This window comes from Myxine glutinosa, chromosome 8 (assembly GCF_964187855.1).
Source record: "Myxine glutinosa chromosome 8, kmMyxGlut1.1, whole genome shotgun sequence".
Taxonomy (NCBI): domain Eukaryota; kingdom Metazoa; phylum Chordata; class Myxini; order Myxiniformes; family Myxinidae; genus Myxine; species Myxine glutinosa.
The window spans coordinates 82,484,955-82,501,504 of NC_136268.1; the positions used below are offsets into that span (position 1 = coordinate 82,484,955).

The 16,550-nt window shown below is 42.1% G+C and overlaps 1 protein-coding gene across 1 annotated transcript in view; it reads right to left on the reverse strand.

Annotated features, from left to right (window-relative positions):
- Positions 1-16,550, reverse strand: part of LOC137432640 (extracellular sulfatase Sulf-1) — a 199,824-nt gene that overhangs the window by 62,949 nt on the left and 120,325 nt on the right. The window contains exons 11-13 of the mRNA XM_068124726.2: positions 12,453-12,666; positions 2,180-2,674; positions 178-367 (exon numbers count right to left, since the gene is read on the reverse strand). Of these exons, the coding sequence (XP_067980827.2) occupies positions 178-367; positions 2,180-2,674; positions 12,453-12,666 (899 nt within the window). The remainder of the gene's footprint in view (positions 1-177; positions 368-2,179; positions 2,675-12,452; positions 12,667-16,550) is intronic.

The window sequence follows — 16,550 nt, forward strand, 5'->3', positions numbered from 1 at the left end:
CAAAGAGGATCAAATGAAAAGGGGCTGGGGGTGAGCAGTGTGCCTGACAATGTTCTTGAAATTATCATAACTTTCATATTATTGTTTGAAAAATCCTGAATTTTCAGACAGTTGATTTGGGTCTTCATAAACACTTTCTGCATGACTGTTTGTGTCAAATTCTATGTGGGTTTTTACCTGTATGTAATTTGTCTGAGTTCAGAGTTTTCATAATGCTCTGTAGAATCTTCCCACAAGGCCTTGTGCGTGGGCTTTGCCTCTGGCAGACGTGGTGTCCCATGGGGTTTTATTGGCTCAAAAGATCCCGTCAGATGTTCGGTGTTTTGATCGCCTGCTGTCTGCTGCACCATCTTCGTCTCTTCTATGACTAAATCAAAACATGCATGAACGTGTTATTATTGGTATTATTTTTTATCTACATCATCATCATCAATGATAGTTTTTGCAGCATATGGACATGTGGTAATCCTTCAAGGTGTTTATTATATTAAAAATATATATAAAAAAAAAAAAATATATATATATATATAAAATCATAACGAGACACCAGTGACAGATAATGTAAGAGTCGTATGGTGTGAATCATACAATCATCAAGTTTCAATACTTAAACCAAGTGGTCATATAACCTCCCCTCTGTTCTATACATTTTCTTATACTAGGACGTGCCCGTACGTGGGTGCCCGTACGTGCGTGCAAAAAAGCATGCGTGCAAACAACAACAACAAAAAAAAACTTTGAAACCACGTGGCAGTAACGACCACAGAACCCCCCCCTCTATTTACATGAAATGGTTTGGTCCATTCGCAACGACCACAGAATCCCCCCCCTCTATTTACATGAAATGGTTTGGTTCATTCGCAAAGCCAAAGCGAACGGCGAACGGCTAAATCGCCATAGCTCGGTAACTACTTCTCCGATTAATTTCAAACCTTGAAAAGGCACATCCTCGGGTCCCCAGCAATATACCTGGCAAGTTTCAAGTATATCGGACCGGTAGTTGTCGAGAAACAGCGGTCACAGACAAACACACAGACACACAGACATACACACACACACACAGAGATTACTGGAATTATAGATAGATGTAGCAACTCCCAATAGATATAATCTGAACAACTGCCACTTTCAAATCAGCAATTGCGGTGGGTTTCAACTGAAGCACTCTTCCTTTGACTAGTCCCCAAAAAAAACAATCCAGCAGCGACAGGTCAGGTCACCTGGAGGCCCACTGGAATTCATTTCTGTGACTGATAAGGGGATTAGGATTTTTTTTTTTCTCTGAGCCAAGCAAGACATTCAATTAAGGTGTGTGATGTGGCTCCATCTTGTTAAGACCACAGATTTTCATTATTTCTCACCCTTTTCCATGGGGAAGTCTTCAGCATGTGAAGGATAACGACCTGATGTCACAGTTGCTGCTGTTTTGGTATTCAGGCTTACAAAAAAGGGGCCGTCTTGCCCGGTTGCTCAGTTTGGTTGGACGGCCAGCTCTAGGAAGAGTCTGTGTGGTTCCATAGTCTTTCCATTTCCTAATAACGGAGCTCATTGTGCTCTTGGGACTTTCAACACTAGAAATTATTTTATCCCCTTCCTCGGATCTATGCCTCCTCACAATTCTATCTCGGAGTTCTACGGCCAGTTCCCCTGGACTTCATGGTAGAATTTCTGCTCTGACATGCACCGTCATCTGTGGGATCCTATATCATGTCTGTATCATGTCATCTGCGGGATCCTTCATAAATCATGTCCAATCAATTGAATTGGCCACAGGTGGACTCCAATCAAGTTGTAGAGAAATCTCAAGGATGATCAAAGGAAATTGGATGCACCTGGGCTCAAGCTGGAGTGTCACAACAAAGGGGTTGTATACTTATTGACTCGAGACATTTCATCTCTTCATTTGAAATTATTTTGTTAAAATTTCTAACTTGTTTTTGACATTATGAGGTAGTATTTGTAGATCAGTGACAAAAAGTCTCAAATTTATCCTTTTTAAATTCAGGCTGTAACACAAAAAAAAGTTTTAAAAAGTCAAGGGGTGTGAATACTTTCTGAAGATACTGTATATATATATATATGTGTGTGTGTGTGTGTGTGTGTGTGTGTGTGTGTGTATACGCACATATTAAAGAACTGGGGTATAGATATGAAAATAGATGACAGAAAATATACTTGCCATAGTAACTGGTTTGTAAAAGTTCTTCATCAACCTTTTTTGCTTTTTCTTTGATATTATCATCAGGATCCTCTTCATAATCATCATCATCAGCATGTTCATGATCATCATACATGTCATATTCTTCGTAATGCTTGTCCCACAAGTTATATTCTCTGGCTTGCTTGTCCCAGACAGCCTGTTGCTGTCTGCTGTGCAAACCTGATGGTCGCCCTGTTGAAAGGGGAAGGTTTTGTGGTGTGGTGTCTTGGAGTGGATAACTTGGTGCTGTCATTAAATATCGTACTCCTGAGCCATTTTGGCTGGGACTGGTTGTTGGAGATGGCAGTGTCGTGACAAAAGGGCGGCTTGTTATGGTGATCGAGAATGGAGTAATTCCTGAACCCATTTCTTCATCCGAATCCCAATCATTGAGGTGGAAATCGAATGCGTCTCCATTAATTTTCAATGATGTGGATCGTAAAGCACGATGACGAGGGAACTGCCATGGGAGGCCTAAAAAGTGGAAAGGATGTATTAGGGCAAAAATAAATGGAAAATCGGAAATGCCTTTTCTCAAGGTTATACGCTGGGTCATTTCCAAGTTAAGCCCCTGTCACACCTTGACGATTTGGCCAGCGTATGTCGACGTATCAAAATTGAGTGCTGGTGTGAGTCATACGCTGGCATATGTCGACAAATTTTGTGCATGCACAAAATTTGTCGACGAGCTCGGCGTACTACGACGTATGCCAGCGTGCTTCAGCGTGCTCTTAACGTATACAAAACTTACCCATAACGTATTCGACGTGTGCCAGCGTATTCGCCAAATTTTTCATACGTCGGCATACGCTGGCTAAAACGTCAAGGTGTGACAGCGGCTTTACATACTTATTTGCCTGATTTTGTGTACAAGAAAAAAAATCAAACAAAGGAAATGCAGATATAATCACAATTCTGTCCATCTACATTGTTCTAGATCACCACTACAACACTATAACAAGCAATTATATTATAATACAGAACATTAGAATACAAAATAATAATAATCTTAACAGCTTCATTGGAGGAACAAGTTTTTAGGAGAAGGGAGAGAGGAAGGGGGAGGGAATAATCTACGATATAAGAGAGATGTCTGTCTGTCTGTGTGTCGCCATTTTTCTCAGAGATGGCTCAACGGATCTTCGTCAAACTTTCAGAGGTTCATCAGTGAGTGCCTGGGAGTGTTTTATGCAAACAAAAGGAAAAAAAGAAGAAAAAAAAAGTTCGTTTTTTTTGGAGTTAAAAAAAAAAATTAAAAAAAATCGCTCGATAGTGCTGAAGCCTTTTAAAATTAATGACAGTTATATACAAGTACACATTCGCATAAATAAATACAAAACAATCACCAGACATTTGAATACAAATAAATCAAACAATTCCAGAAGTGTACGAAGTTGGTAGTACGGCTTCTTCTTCTTCCTGATCGGCAACACACTTAACTCAGAAACGTGATGAACGCCACATTCACCCACCAGCATATATATGAACCCCCTTCCTCTCCTGCCTCACTTCCCCCTCCCTTCTGCCCCCAACCCCTTCCCTCCCCTTTTCTCCCCCTCCCTGCCCCTTCCCTCCTCCCTCCCCTCCCCTTCCCGCCTCCCTCCTTCTCCCCTCCCTCCCCATCGAACAGTTCCCCCACACTTGGTTCAGGAATGTGATCATCAAACAGCGACTGAAGCAACCCGATATTAACGTTTTTTTTTGTTTTTTGTTTTTTTGTATACTGAATCGAGGCTCGTGAAAGAGCTAACATTTATTTCACAAACAAATCAACCAGACAAACAAAATATATAAAAAGAGGGAGCAGAAGACAAGATGGGGAGAGAAGGGGAAGTACACAAACACAACATTTGAGAGCAGGGAGATGTGTGGGAGGGAGAGGGCTTGGGGGGAGGAGGCGTGGGAAGGGGGGGCGGGGGGGTGTGAGAAGTATAAAACACAAGGACACCATGGACTTCCAGGACAGAAGTTGGTATTTCAAAAAAGTGGATTTGGGGTGAAATTAGCAGGGGTAGAAAAGATCAAGGTTTTGGATGGGGGAAGATAAGAGATGGTGGTGAACAGCTGTTTTAAAGACCTGGAGGGTGGAGTGGGATTGAAGAGAGTGAGGGAGTTTGTTCCAGAGGTGGGAGAAAAGAGGAATGAAGGAGTGAAGGTGAGCAGAGAGTCTTGATTTTGGCAGTGTAACCATAAGAGGGTTGCAGGCAGATCTTGTGTGACCTGTAGGAATATTTGGGGGACGGAGCCCAGAGAGAGCTGGGGGGGGCAAGGCCAGAGAGGAGTCGGTAGAAGACGGAAAGACCACCCACCTGCCTGCGGTGAGTGAGTGAAATGCCCTTGGAGTTAGGTTCCTCGCGGGAGATACCAATGATTCTGAACGCTTTGGTTTCAACAGCGTGAAGACGAGCTAGGTGTGAGGCAGGCGCACCAGCCCACAGGGGAGAGCAGTATTCCATTGAGCTGCGGATGAAAGCCTTGTATGTGGTGAGGAGCTCAGGTGTGCCAAGGAAGGACTTTGCACGACGGAGGATGCCCAGTCGGCGACTGGCTTTGGAGGCCAGATTTGAAATGAGGTTTTCCCAGGAAAGATCATGGCAGATAGTGAGACCCAAAAGCTTGAGTGACAGAACTTATTGGAGAGGATTATTCAGAAAGTGGATGGGAGGGTTGTCCAGTCGGTCTTTTTGGAGAGACATCGTAAGAGTGTGAGATTTGTCAGGATTGAAAGACATGTTCCACTTGTTTGCCCAGTCTGTGATTTTGTCCAGGTCTGCAGAGAGTGAGGAGGCTGCAGACTGCCGATCTGAGGGATGAGGAATGGAGCGACAGAGAGTAGAGTCATCAGCAAAGAGATAGAGAGGATTTTCAAGAGAGTCAGAGAGATCATTGATGAAGACCAGAAAAAGCACAGGGCCCAGAACACTGCCTTGGGGAACTCCAGCCTGAACAGGAAGAGGAGATGAGAGAAACCCATTCAGGGCCACACGTTGACTAGGACCAGAGAGGAAGTCCGCCAGCCATGCGTGGAGATTTCCATGGATACCAAAGGAGGAGAGTTTGGTGAGCAGTGCGGGTGCCAGACCGTATCGAAGGCACGTGATATGTCAAGGGAGACAGCTCTAATCTCCTGTTTGGCATTGAGGACCTCCATCCATTGTTGAGAAAGCAGAAGCAGCATGTCCAGAGTAGAGTGACCAGGTCTGAAACCAAATTGATGATCAGAGATCAAGCCATTGGAGAAAAGGGAAGATTTCATATCTGAAGCAATGATGGATTCCATGACTTTGCTGATAATTGGGAGAAGGCTGATTGGTCTGTAGTTGCTAGGATCTGTTTTTGCACCTTTTTTCTGCAAAGCGGTGATGTTGGCTGATTTCCAAGCAGATGGCAGATGACCTTGAGCAAAAGAGAGGGTGAAGAGAACAGAGAGAGGGAGTGAAAGAGCGGAAGAACAGGATTTTAGGACCCGTGGGCTGATGCCGTCAGGTCCATTTGCAGAATCAGAGTCGAGGGTTGACAGAAACTTTTCCACCTTGTCAGGAGGAAAGGACACAGAGTCCAGGATCAGCTGGGTACGACTGGGTACGGTGGGTACAGAGAGGGATGGGTTTGGGACACAAGATTTAGAGGCAAACACAGAGTTGAGGCATTCAGGTTTTTCACGTGTGGAGTCAGCCGTGTAGCCGTTTGAGGTGAGGGAAGGGATGGAGGGGGAACAAACACCAGAAACAGATTTTACCAGACGCCACCAGCATTTGGAAGAGGGATAGTCAGGGCCCTTAGGGATATTTTGGGGCCGTTTGGTTCAAATTCTTCCAAAAGCACCAAATTTGGCCCAGATGTTGCCCATGCCATACTCTTTCTATTTTTGACGGGCGCCCCCCCCCCCCGGGGGCCCCATATTGGCGGAATACTAAATGGCCGCCACCCGGATTAGAGGAAAATCAGTTAAATAACCAAAAGGGTTGGAATCATGTATGATACCACTTTTCAGGGGTTTTCGAGGTCGAGGAATCCAATTATGATGTTATGTTGATGATTCGAGGTCAAGGTCAACCCTCAAGGTCATCTTAAAGGTCATTTTTGAGTCAAACATGTCGGTTTTTGATTTTTTTGTCAAGATTTATGCGAGGTTCACCATTTTATGTTTCTGGGTTGGGTAATCGAACTCTGACCTTATTTTTGACAATTAGAGGAAATATTTACATACCTATTTCCTAATTTTCAGGCATATGCAGTTCATCAGTCTAATTACAAAGGTACGGATTTTGATGTTTTATGAACTGTATGCCATATCCTTGTGTTTAATTTTTGTGCGATCATGATCCGGGTTCATGTATACATGATTGTTTTCATGTCGTAAATATGACGTAATAGGTCATGTGACCTGGCGGCCATATTGGATTTTATGAAAACCTTAAAAATGGATCCCTGCCTTCATTTTTCGATCGATTCATTTTGAACTTTGACCACTTATAGTACGCCATGTGATTGGATGCATAATCCTAATTATGACGTCATAGGTCAGGTGACATGGCGGGATGGACCGATATGGTCCCCGGATCATACCGCCCTTGGCGCCCGTCAAAAATCGAAAGAGTATGGCATGGGCAACATCTGCGCCAAATTTGATGCTTTTGGAAGAATTTGAACCAAAATATCCCGAAGGGCCCTGACTAGGAGACAGATAAGAGAGTTCGGTCTTGAGAACGGAGAGATATTGTTTCCTGGCTCTCCTGAGGGTGGACACACACTTGTGTCGGGCTTTGTGAAAGGAAATGAGATTTCCTTCTGTTGGATTTGCTTTCCAGGAGACGAAAGCAAGTTGTTTCTGGGCAACAGCCTCACCACAAGATTCCGTGTGCCATGGACGGGAGGAAGGGTATAACAAAGGGTGTGGGGAAGGGTGTGGGGAGCAATCCCGCACTCGGGTCCTTATTTTTAGCTCAGCCAAAGGTTGATTGGAGGTTATGTTTTCACCCCTGTCTGTCTGTCTATTTGTGAACAAGATATCTCAAAAAGTTGTGGACGAATTCGGACAAAATTTGGCAGAGAGGTAGCGTATGTCACAAAGCCGAAGCTGTTATATTTTGGTGAAGATTCGGATTCGGATCCGGCTACTAGAACTTTTTTAGTGATTCTTCACCATCGGGAGATCAGGCCAAAAACGATAAATAGCAGGATATATCAAAAAGTTGTGGACGGATGTGGACGAAACTTGGTGGACCTGTTGGGTGTCTGACAAGGACGATTCGATTAGATTTTGGTGAAGATTCGGATTCGGATCCGGCTACTAGAATTTTTAAAGTGATTCTTCACCATTGGGAGATAGGGCCAAAAACGATACACACCAGGATATCTCAAAAAGTTATAGATTGATTTGGACCAAACTTGTTGGACAGGTTGTGTGTGTGACAAGGAAGAAGTATTTCTACATTACATAAATTATGTATTGTGATTTTCTGGTCTACTATGAAATACAAAACGTAAACTGTTCACCAGGTGGAGGTATGCTCTCCACTGAGTGCCGTTCTAGTTTAAGATTGAACTGTAACAGTACAGACCTACAGTCACGTGAAAAAGTAAGTACACCCCATGTAAAGTTTTGACTTTTTCAACATATTTCAACATACAGCTATTTGATCTTCATTTCAACAATATTGATAGATAAAGGTGACATAATATAACAAATATCATGAAACATTTACATTTTGTAGTCCATGGTATAATTTAAATAAACATAAATGCAAATTTCGCATGTGGAAAAAGTAAGTACACCCCTACATTTATCACTACTTCAAATACCTAAAATTAGAATCAGGTGTACCAGCTCAGGTGCAAGTGATTAGAACATCGTTAGAGAGGATCTTTGGAGGAACCTGTCTTATTTAAACCTCAGACATGTAGTTTGGTTTGCTCTTTGTTGTTGAAGTGTGCGGCGTCACCATGCCTAGATCAAAAGAGCTCTCTGAGGCCTTCAGAAATAATGTTATAGATGCCTACGAGTCTGGGAATGGATTTAAAAAGATCTCCAAACAATTTGAAATCAATCATTCGACTGTCCGGAAGATCATCTACAAGTGGAGAAGATTCCAAACAACTGCCAACTTGTTCAGGCCAGGCCGCCCCAGCAAGTTCAGCCCGAGAGCAGACCGCAAGATGCTGAAATAAGTCTCGAAGAACCCCAGAATGTCATCACGGGACCTACAGGTAGCCCTTGCCACTGTTGATGTCAAAATGCACGAGTCTACCATTAGAAAGAGGCTGCACAAAGTTGATCTACATGGGAGGTGTGCCAGGAGGAAACCTTTGCTGTCCAGAAAGAACATCAGGACAAGACTAAAGTTTGCCAATGAACACCTCGGCAAAGACCAGCACTTCTGGAACAATGTGCTCTGGACAGATGAGTCAAAGGTAGAGCTATTTGGCCACAGAACCAGAAGACATGTTTGGTGAAAACCAAAGACAGAATTTGACCACAAGAACCTGATACCAACTGTAAAGCATGGTGATGGAAATATTATGGTTTGGGGCAGCTTTGCTGCATCAGGGCCTGGGCGGCTCACCATCATAGAATCCACTATGATTTCTTCATTGTACCACAGGGTGCTTGAGGATAATGTGAGGCCATGTGTCGGAAAGTTGAAGCTCAACCGAAGTTGGACCTTGCAACATGACAATGTCCCTAAACATATCAGTAAATCCACCAAGGAATGGCTGAAAAGAAAGAAATTGAGGGTTCTGGAATGGCCAAGTCAATGCCCGGATCTAAATCCCATCGAGATGTTGTGGGGGGATTTGAAACGAGCTGTGCATGCAAGAAACCCCTCAAGCATCGCACAGCTGAAAGAACTCTGCATGGAGGAGTGGGCAAAAATTTCTCCCAGTCGATGTCAGAGACTGGTAGACAGTTATAAGAAACGCCTACTTGAGGTTGTTTCTGCCAAAGGGGACAATACCACCTATTAGAGCCAAGGGTGTACTTACTTTTTCCACATGCGAAATTTTCATTTATGTTTATTTAAATTACACAATGGACTACAAAATGTAAATGTTTCATGATATTTGCTATATTATATCACCTTTATCTATCAATATTGTTGAAATGAAGATCAAATAGCTGCATGTTGAAATATGTTGAAAAAGTCAAAACTTTACATGGGGTGTACTTACTTTTTCACGTGACTGTACCTTGATGTGTTAAGAAACCTTGCTCTGCACAGTCTGAAACAGCATCCTGATTTGTTAATTCAATGAACTGTATTTCCAGCATGAAGGAGCACCACCTCACTTCACCCACGTAGTTTGTTATTAGTCCCCTACCGGTGTACACCGGAGGGGACTATAGGTTTGCACTTCGTCACTCCGTCTGTCAGTCTGTCAATCTGTCAGTCTGTCCGTCTGTCAGTCAGTCCGTCCATCAAGCAAAGAACAGTTTTCCGGACTTTTTTTTCTCAACTCTTACGGCTAATGATTTCAAACTTGGTACATGGTTTCCTCATGATAAGTTACAGATCAAGTCCGAACTTCACGACGTTTCGATCATTTTTGACAAAGTTATGGCACTTTGAACTTTGGTAATTTCCCCAACAGTTTTCCGGACGACAGACTGCCGGTAGGGGACATGTATTGCAGCGCAATACTCAGAATGCTTGTTTCATTTATAAGACTTCCAAATAATTTGATTTTTCAGTAGGGAAGTATGGAATGGCCTCTGCAGTCCCCTAACTTAACCCCCATGGATTTTAGCATATGGTGAATGGTTAAAGATCTCGTGTTTGCCAAACAAAACCTTAAATACTCTGCCGGACATTCGAGATTATGGAACACGGGAATTTGCACCCATCAATGACAGCGTAGAGTTCTGCAGTGTTGCTTAGATCTCTATGCAACAAAGATGTTATCATGTCAGCAGGGTCTTAGCGGTGATGGTTGACAGTTTGATCACTTGCGTTGAAGGGCAATACAAAAATGTTAAGTTCTGGCCTGTAGTAAGCAAGTCTTCCATTTATTCCAGTGTACTGATCACAGTATGCAACTGCATAGTGACTTTTTCTTCACCCTTTATAAACACACAATCAAGTCACTCCTTGTTCTGTCCACAGATCATTTTCTTTAGAAATTGCCTGCTCCACTGACTGTCAGCTCGAGTACCCTCTGGTGTGGACGTTCATGATACTGAACATGTAACCAGGATCGAAGATCAGTTATAAAGTGAGGGTGGGGGTTCTATTGCCCCTCATCTTATCACACCTTTCCTGCCAGGTACTTATTACCCCCATCTTATCAAGCATGCAATTTCCCAAAATTCCTTTATTTTATTTTTTTAACACAAATTATAAATTAGCTAGTATAAAATTCCGTCAAAAATGACAGGTTGGAACAGTATATTCGACGGTGCAGCCTCGTGAGCGTGACAAAGTCTGAAGCCTCAGCCTAGTGTCAGGTGTACCTGTATCTTCTTTATTTATTAGACATCCTATGGATGTAAATGAGCATTCATTTTACTTTGCACACGTTGCACATCACGTGCAGCGAATTTCACCTCCCTGCGCCTTGTATTTATTATTTTAAACGAAACGCTTCTGTAGACCGCCCTTGAGGCTCGGTTTGCAAGCCACCGTCAACAATTCCAATATTAGAGACATAATTACTCTTTTATGGAAAATGTTCTTCGAATTTGTTTTATCCTCAAAAATTGATGGTAGTGAAGACACATTCCTGTTAAAAGATTGGCCTTTAAAACCAGACTCAAATCGTCTTTACGAAGGATATTTACAAGACCAGTCTTTACGAAGGGGGACAGGCATGAGTACAAACACACAGACAGATATTGTGTTTTACATGGTAGATGATTTATATGATGCAAGTTGAATGGCAGAATCAAAAATGGACTTTTATAAATGGTAAAAATACATTTACCATACGAGTCTTTATATTTTTCATGAGGATATTGTCAGGATCATTGATAATCTGAGTGTTTGCTTCGGAACGCCATGACCTCCAGCACATTGTTTTGCCGAGCTCTTCTGTCCTCGAGCCCTTGCGGTGCATACGGTTCGGAGTAGAATCTCAATGAGCCTATCAGGGGTATTTGTTTCATCCATCTTAGCTTCATAACATACATATGTCCATAAGCTACCCATCTGGTATCATGTGCTCCAGCTCATTGAGTTCATGTTCCTGGCCATGTTTCTACATTAAGCAATAAGTATTCAAACAGGTCCTTTACTGTGGAGTCAGGTATAACAGATTTTACAGTCACCTCTTGCCTTGTAACATTCAGCAACTCGTGTGAATTTTCTTTCTTGGAACGTTATGTCACCGGTTTATTGACCGCCTTCAATCTGTTAGCCGTCGTAATAAAGCGAGAAAGGCAAAATAATGCACTTTGAGGTTTCTTGCATAAGTCTATCGATTTGTGACATATATTGTCTTTCCAAAGATGGGATGAAGCTATAAGTAACCTGTCGCTTGTCCTTTGTCCATCAATCAAATGATACAAGTACGTCGGGTGGGAGGAATCCCCATTTTTAGCATACAAGCTGCTATGGCCATAGTAGCACAGTTACGAATGTGGTGCGAAACCTTTTTCTTATGAGACAAAAAGTAATTTCAAGCTGCGCTCATGCAGAGACCAATACGAATGCAATTTCATGTCCGTCAGCATTCCTGGGTTTGTTCTAGAGGCAGGAATTAACATGCCATCAATCCCACAGTACAGCACTATATTCTAATGCTCAAAATGGTAACTAAGGTACTTTTTGAATCTCAAAGCGACAAGTAGTTCATGCTTTAACGCTTATGTTATATTGTAGAATCAACCTTGGTTCAGATTGAAATAGGAAAAAGGGCAATTTGATGACATTTCTCAAATTATTCTGTGCAATTGGAATCTATTTGGGTAAGCGATACATTTGGGTAATGGATTAGCATTTGTCCCTGTCTTTGTTCTGTTGTCAATGTTCCTTTGAATAGTTCTGGAACACTCATCTGGTTATACAAATTAGTCTCAACACCGGAGTCATTAATCAAAGCCAAATGCAAGTTACAACCTTTACAAAAAATCCTCGCGGGATCCAATCATATTCTTCTAAGATATTATATTACAAGGTATCAGAGGATTGCTTTTTATGGGAAGTCCAGAGACCTGTTTCTTTTCCAAAGACAGAGTTTTCATCATACGGCTCGTGACAAAAGCTACAGATTTTTTTTTAATCCAATCTATCCCCGGTCCTGATCTCATGCACACCTCCACCGTGAAGAGAATGCTGTCCATGGCCGATGCCATCTTTACTGGACTCTGTGGTCCACCTATGCTTGTTGGGACTTGACGAACAAGAACATCGCTGAATTCCACGATGGGCTCCTCTTCTTTCTCGATCCTGAGGAGTTCTTCTTCGTAACTGACCTCTGCACTTTTGCAGGCGCACTCGCCCCGTGGGGCCAGCCACGCAGTGCCACTGCTGTGGGTCACAAGGAGCAAAGGTCAAGAGATTGCTCACGTGTCATCTTGAACATTCTGGAATCATGGTTAGACAAGTGTAAAACACAATCGCTTAAACAATCTTACATGAAAAATTGTGCGATTAACCATGAGCAAATATAACTTCAGCAAATTTCCCAGAAATATCTGTAAAAGTCTTATCCACAATTAGCTGTCAAACACACATGTGACGTCACATATTATGTTTTGACCAACTGTGCACATAGTGTTGAAAAAGATTTTAATTAGACTGATAATTAAAACATTACCAGTGATACCTTTGGAAAAATCCACGTTAACCCTGAGATGGGTTAACCTTGATCAAGGTTAAAAAGATACAAGTTATACCTCTCCCACCTCCCCCCAAGCCCTCTCCCTCTCACAGATCTCTCGATGTCCCTGCTCTCAAATGTTGTGTTTGTGTCCCTCCCCTTCCCTCCCCATCTTGTCTACCGCTCCCCTTATTATATGTTTTATGTGTCGGTTTGACTTTTTGTGTGATTAATGTTTGCTGTTTCACGAGCCTCGATCTTGTATACAAAAAAATAAAATAAAAATAAAGGGAAAACGTGAGTGTACAAAACATGTTACAACTATAACGGCACGCAGTAGAGCGCGTATCTCTGCCAGGCTGAGCAGTTAATGTTTAGTATCCCACTGATAGGCCGGATCTGGATTCGGACCTCAACCAAACTCTAATCGGCTTCTTCTTGTCAACTACGCAACTCGTCCACCAAGTTTATTCTTAACTCGTCCATAACGTTTTTAAATACCATGTTATAAAATCGCTTTTCACCAAATCTCTCAATGGTGAAGAATCACTTAAAAATTAAATAATTCTCGTATCCGAATCCATATTCAGATCTTCACCAAAATCGAATAGATTTGTCCTTGTCACACACACAAACTCTCCACCAAGTTTTGCCCAAATCCATCCATACCTTTTTGAGATATCCTGTTCACAGTCCAAGAACAAACAAACAAACAAACAGACAGACAGGGGTGAAAACATAACCTCCATCCGCCTTCCATGGTGGAGGTAAAAAGTACAAACTATAGAAATATCCCCGTGGGGACTGACGGTTGGTTATTTCCCCACGGTTTCTGAGAAATTTTGAAATAAATTACGGTACCCGAATTTGAGGCAAAACCCCCCTTTTCAGGCTCTTATAGGAGGCGCATCCTGATGGGGAGTACAACCCCATGAGATCTTAATATTCTGATTTATCATACCAAATTTGGTCCATATCGGTTAGGTAGTTTGTGAGGGAAATATGTTTTAGTCAAATGTTAACTAACCTACAGACGGCTGGACTCCGGGACACTAATGACTATATGAGGTTATTTCAAAGAAATCACCTAAAAATACTCACTCAGAAGTATCTAAAGGTAAGGCTGTGGTAAAAGAGGGATGAGGTATCACAAGGTAACAATGGTCTGAGGTTTTATTGCGAGTTTTGTTTTGAGGCGGTGAATCCATTCTCGCTGCGTCAGACTTTACCGAATTCCATGGTCCGTACACACAATAAACATGTGAAATCAACACTGTTGTCACTAAGAAGTGAAAAAAGTACAAACTATAAAAAAAATACTCACTCAGAATTATGTATAGGTAATGAATGCTGTGGTAAAAGAGTGAATGAAGTATCACAGGGAAACAATATTGAGGCGATGTGTAATCCCTTTTCCATTCTTGTCGAGCTGGACTACGGACTTGGTTGACCCACACCCGACAATAAGCATGTGAAATTAAAACGATTTGTCACTAAAAAGCTTAATTTTTAAAATACATTTAAGTTCTGATGTGAAATCCAGCAAACATGGGAGAGGGGTCGGTCGGACCTGGATTATTGTGAGTTTGTATTTGAGGCGGTGTATAAATAATTTTCATTCTCACTGCGCTGGACTACAGAATTAGATGGACCACACACAATAAAAATGTGAAATTAGAAGTGTTTGTCACTAAGAAGGCTAATTTTTATTTAATAAGTTTCATGTTATTTTGTCATGTGGAATCATCAAATCATGGGAGAGAGAGGGAGCGAGGGAGAGAGGGAGAGAGAGATAGAGAGAGATAGAGAGAGATAGAGAGAGATAGAGAGAGATAGAGAGAGATAGAGAGAGAGATAGAGAGAGAAAGAGACGTTCACTTTTGCGTCCTTTTATTATAAAAGTATAAAACCAAAAGTATTCCAACTCCACTTTACATACAAATCACAACCTCATTTCCAATGTATTTCCACAAAACACCCCCCATGCCCCATAACTCTTCAGACACAAGAAGGTTTCCCATGTTTACATGATAAGCATGTTCGAGCTTTATACATGCTGACACCATCCCTATAAAACAAAAAAGTGCATTTCCATTTTTTTCCCCACCTAATCTGGCTTTTCTGGTTTTATAAATTGCAAGCTTAGCAATTCCAAGCAAAAAAATCAAAAGCAAAATCACAGAGTTTTTCCTAGTATTACATGCAAGTCCATAAACAAAGATTGTAACAGAAAAAACAATTTTGAACTTACAAAAGATTCGGCTCAGATACAGAAACAGAGATGACAATCTCTTGCACTCAATAAACGTAGATACAAATGTTCAACATGACCACAAAAAGGACATAAATTAGACACAGCAGGGTTAAACTTCTGAACTAACACCTGTGTGGCCAGGGAGTGATGGACCAGTCTCCAATTTAGTTCTCCTGTACGTCCGACAGTAGGACACCTGTACATTTCATCCCAATTTGGAGTAAGAAATGCTCCTGCAGGTAAAAGCTCTTTCCACTTGTTTCTTAAGGGTGCTGCACAGCCCGGTAAGCACAAGCACACCTCTAGACAAATTCTATACATTGCCCTTTTCCCCATGATGTGGAACACACCGGATTCTTCGCTGTTAGAGGAAAACACACCATGTTGTTCCTGGGCAGTGACTGAGAGTTCAGGGAAGGTTAAACGAAAATCTACTTCCTCATTTACCCCATTCCACCCAATATTAAAATCTACAAAAGTCTGGGATACAATCCTTATGACCCTGCCCACTATTCCAATTGAACGCAAGCCAATTTTTCCAGAAACAGAGCTGGCAGGCAACCATCGCTTCAAGGATAGCTCCATAAGATCTCGCACTTTATTAATCCCATTTTTCGTAAAATGTTCCATAAAAGCTCGGCTGGTAGATATTTCAGCAAATAATGAGTTTTGGAACAATGGCTCATGCACAAACTTCCTGGCATTGTAAGAGATCTCCAACTGCTGCACTCCTAGAGCTTGCCAGGTGTTCAGGAGAGACCGATGAAATGCAGGGAACCGAGCTCTATCGACCTGCTTCAAGTCCATAAGGAAAAGTTCCTGGTCATAGTCCATTCCACCTACTTGCCTGAGCAAGGTATTCGTGAGAGGACGCCAGGGCACAACCTCGCTGTATAGCAGACGTTTTATTGTCATTAGCCGAAAAGCCATTATTCGACTAGGGATGTGCACCAGATTTTGGCCACCTGAATTATGTGGTCTGCACAACACATCTGGCTTTATCCAGTGGTGGCCTCCCCAGAAAAGGTCAACTAGACCCCTCTGAATGTTGGTGATCAGAGCTTGAGGAGGCTGGAGTGCTATGATCTTATGCCATACGATTGGAAGCACCAGGTTGTTTATTATCGTTACCCGTGCCTTAAGTGACAAGATATGGAGCATCCCTTTCCACTTTGATAGTGTTACGGATTCGTCACTTCCGTTGTTGTGGTTCTCATCCACTGTAAACATTTTTGGTTCCATGTACTATTATTGTTATCGTTTAAGTGAAATAGAGATTACTGTTTTCAAAAGGTAAAAAAGTTAGTGTTTTAAAAGAAACTGGAAACCAGATCGGGA